This window comes from Pteropus vampyrus, unplaced genomic scaffold (assembly GCF_000151845.1).
Source record: "Pteropus vampyrus isolate Shadow unplaced genomic scaffold, Pvam_2.0 Scaffold1000005707, whole genome shotgun sequence".
Lineage (NCBI taxonomy): Eukaryota > Metazoa > Chordata > Mammalia > Chiroptera > Pteropodidae > Pteropus > Pteropus vampyrus.
The window spans coordinates 1-2,906 of NW_011920109.1; the positions used below are offsets into that span (position 1 = coordinate 1).

At 66.9% G+C, this 2,906-nt stretch overlaps 1 protein-coding gene across 1 annotated transcript; it reads right to left on the bottom strand.

Moving 5' to 3' along the window:
• Positions 1 to 62: 62 nt before the first annotated feature.
• Positions 63 to 2,900, bottom strand: LOC105311654. The gene is made up of 2 exons (XM_011387594.2): positions 2,741 to 2,900; positions 63 to 699 (listed from the first exon to the last, which is right to left on the bottom strand). Exons 1-2 carry the CDS (start codon positions 2,809 to 2,811, stop codon positions 63 to 65), a joined length of 708 nt encoding a protein of 235 aa, XP_011385896.2. The 5' UTR covers positions 2,812 to 2,900.
• Between the last annotated feature and the right edge of the window lie 6 nt (positions 2,901 to 2,906).

Here is a 2,906-nt window from a genome sequence, read left to right on the forward strand (position 1 = left end):
AAGGAGCAGCAGCAGCGGCTGGATCCCGGGCTGCCCCAGGCCTCTGACACAGCTCCAGGCAGTTAGTCCTGCCGTGGCAGGCAGGCCGTGATACCCAATCTCTGGGACCCCTGTGCCCCACCCTGCAGCCTCCCGGGGCAGGCCCACATCTGATGCTGGCTCCTCCACGCCCTGCTGGTGGCCCTGAGCCCAGCTCCCTCATCTGTAGAGGGTGACGCTGTCCCCACTCCCCACAGGGTAGACTTGAGGACGAGCGCCTGCCCAGTTCTGAGCTGAGGGTCAGTGGCACTCAGGCGAGAAGTTGCGGAGGTGCCCAGGCCACCCCAACTGGTCCCCCAAGCCGGGCAGAAGCCCGGGACTGTGCAAACTGCACAGGAAGTGAACACCCTCATGGGGTAGGGGGCGTGGCCCGGGAAGCTCCGCCCCCACAGGCAGTTCAGCCAACAGGCCACTCTGAGCAGCTTTTCCCGAAGGCCAGCTGTGACAGACAAGGACTCAGTGCAGTCCAGGTCCCAGGCCCAGGCGTCACCCGAACTCACGTCCATGTAATTCTTGAGCATCTCAGGGATGGGCCCCCCGCTCACAGCGGGCGCCCCCTGGGCGTATTTCGAAATGGGGCCTTTGGCGATGAGGTCTTCCACGGAGCCCCCCATCTCCGACATGGTCCGGCGGATGGACGTAAACTTGTGCAGAGGGATTCTGTAAGAGGGGATCGGGCCTCCTCAGGGCGGGCTCGCTTCCCCCTCCCCCTCCTCAGCCATCAGGGGCTCTGAAAGCCCCCTTGTCCCGTGTCCACTCTGGTCTCTTCTGTGACAGTGGCTGGTGGGGTCCGTTAGGTGTGGGCAGTCGCCTGCCACCCCTGCAGGAAGTCCTCTGAGCCATCCCATTCGCCTGGCCCCCCAGCCCATCTGCTCCACTCAGACCTCGTGCCAGCACAGTCCCCGCCTCTGCTCCCCGGGGCGGCCACCTCCTGCCATCAGATGGGACCTCGAAGCCACCTCCTGCCGAGAAGCCCTCAACTGCCTGCCCTCGGTCACCCTTCATGTCACCCAGTTTCCTCCCATCATCCTCACCCCAAAATGACCTGGGTCATTTACTGCTGATCTATCTGTCACTGTCCTCACTGGGACACGGAACGCGGGAGGGCGATGACTGCACCTGGAGAGCCAGGGTCGGCTTCCAGCCAGCCTTCTGCCACCCAGGCCCCACGGCGCCCCACCGCGAGCACCCTGCACGGGGGCCCCCGCCTCCCAGTGCACACGTGCAGCCGGGGCCTTGGTGGTCTGCCCGCAGCAGGGCACACGAGGCTGAGGTTCTGGATCTCTGGTGCCTGGGGCTCCACCATCGAGGCCGGTGTGAGGGGTCCACCGTACCCTAGGTCCCCAGCTCCCCTGGGTCTGAGCTGCTTCCTGCTCCATGGTCCAGGAAAGCACACCTGAGCTAAGTGAACCACTTGGACGAAATGTCTTCCCAGCCCAGGGATCTGGGAGTTCAAGGTCATGGCTGGCTACTCCTGACACGCCCAGGGTGTGTTCCAAGAAGATTGGATTCTTGCCTAAGAGCTGGTAGGCTGGGAGAGCCAGAGATTCTGGCCTGGGGGAGGGACATGCTCCTCCAGTAACCAAGGAAACAGTGGACATCAGTCCCATAGGACCTGGGCTGGTGTGAGGGGCTTTGGCTCAGCTGTCCTGCCCAAGGAGCCCCCCCCACGCACTCCCCCCCGCCCCACTGCTCTCCATGGGGGGTTGTGGGTGGGGCTGGGCAGACTCAGACCTGCAGCTGCTCCCCCACAAGTGCCCCAGCTGGGACTCCTCCTCCCAAGTCACAGCCCACAGAGAAGCCCACGCAGGACAGCCCTTTGGCAAGGCCCAGCCCCACTCAGCCCGGGCCATGTTCCCAGCCCGCTCCCCAGCCTGAGGGCCTCACCCACCTGCCCACAGGCAAAAGGCTCACAGCAGAGGTGGGAGGATGCCTGAGCAGACCTAAGACAAAGGCCCCTGGGGAAGCGGGGGCAGGGCCGGCCCAGAGCACCCTCCCCTGTGGTGGGAGTACAAGTGGCCTTGCAAGAGTGGGACCATGGGGGCCAAGGGGACCCTCTTCATCCTGGCTGGCAGGGCGTGGCACAGCCCTGGTTCGGGCCTGGCAGTCGGTGGCCTCACCTGGCACAGAAGTGCAGGTCCTCAGGCATGAGGGGGACACGGTCCTCATCGGGGCAGAGCCCCAGCCCCCCCGCCGTCTCTGAGCTAACTCCCTGGCGACTCTGGGGCATTTGAGCCTCCCAGGGTGGCTCTGGGGGTCTCCCAACCCATGGCCCCGTGGTAAGATCCTAGGGGTCAACACCTGGGTCTCTCCACTTTCACACGCGGGCCCTCAGAACAAGCACCCCAATCCACCTGTCCTGGGGAGGCTGGGTTAGCTCGCAGTCACAGCCCCGCTCCCTGTGTTCCCACAAGAAGGGAGGGAGGGGAGTCGCTCGGCTGGCGGGGGCCAGAGCGAACCCTGCATCTGTGAGCTCCCTCGCCCCGCCGGCGGCTGGGCTCTGCAGGAGGCCGCGCGGGGCACCGCGGAGGAGGGGGCACCTCGGGGCCGGGGCGGGGGGCGCTCGGGGGTCATCAGGGCTCACGCGGCACGCGGATCCCACGGGGGGTGCGGAGCGAACGGAGGGGAACGGCGGGGTGCACGGAGGTCACTGGGGGCGTGCGGCCCCGGAGCACCGGCGCCCCGGAGCCGCGGGCCTCACCTGACCAGCGCGGCGGCCGGCGCGGCCAGGAGGCCGAGGGCGAGCAGCAGCAGCAGGCTGGGGGGCTGCATGGCGGCGGCCGGGCTGGAGCTGGGAGGCCGGAGGTCGCGCGCTTTAGCCGGGATGACGGCGCAGTGGGGACGAGTCAGCTGACGGGCTTGTTTGC

Excerpts from the sequence above, each read along its gene's own strand:
- LOC105311654 (XM_011387594.2), bottom strand. The coding sequence starts at position 2,811 with ATGCAGCCCCCCAGCCTGCTGCTGCTGCTCGCCCTCGGCCTCCTGGCC. Across the intron at positions 700-2,740 it reads CCGGCCGCCGCGCTGGTCAG|AATCCCTCTGCACAAGTTTA; the intron begins GTGAGGCCCGCG and ends CCCCTCTTACAG.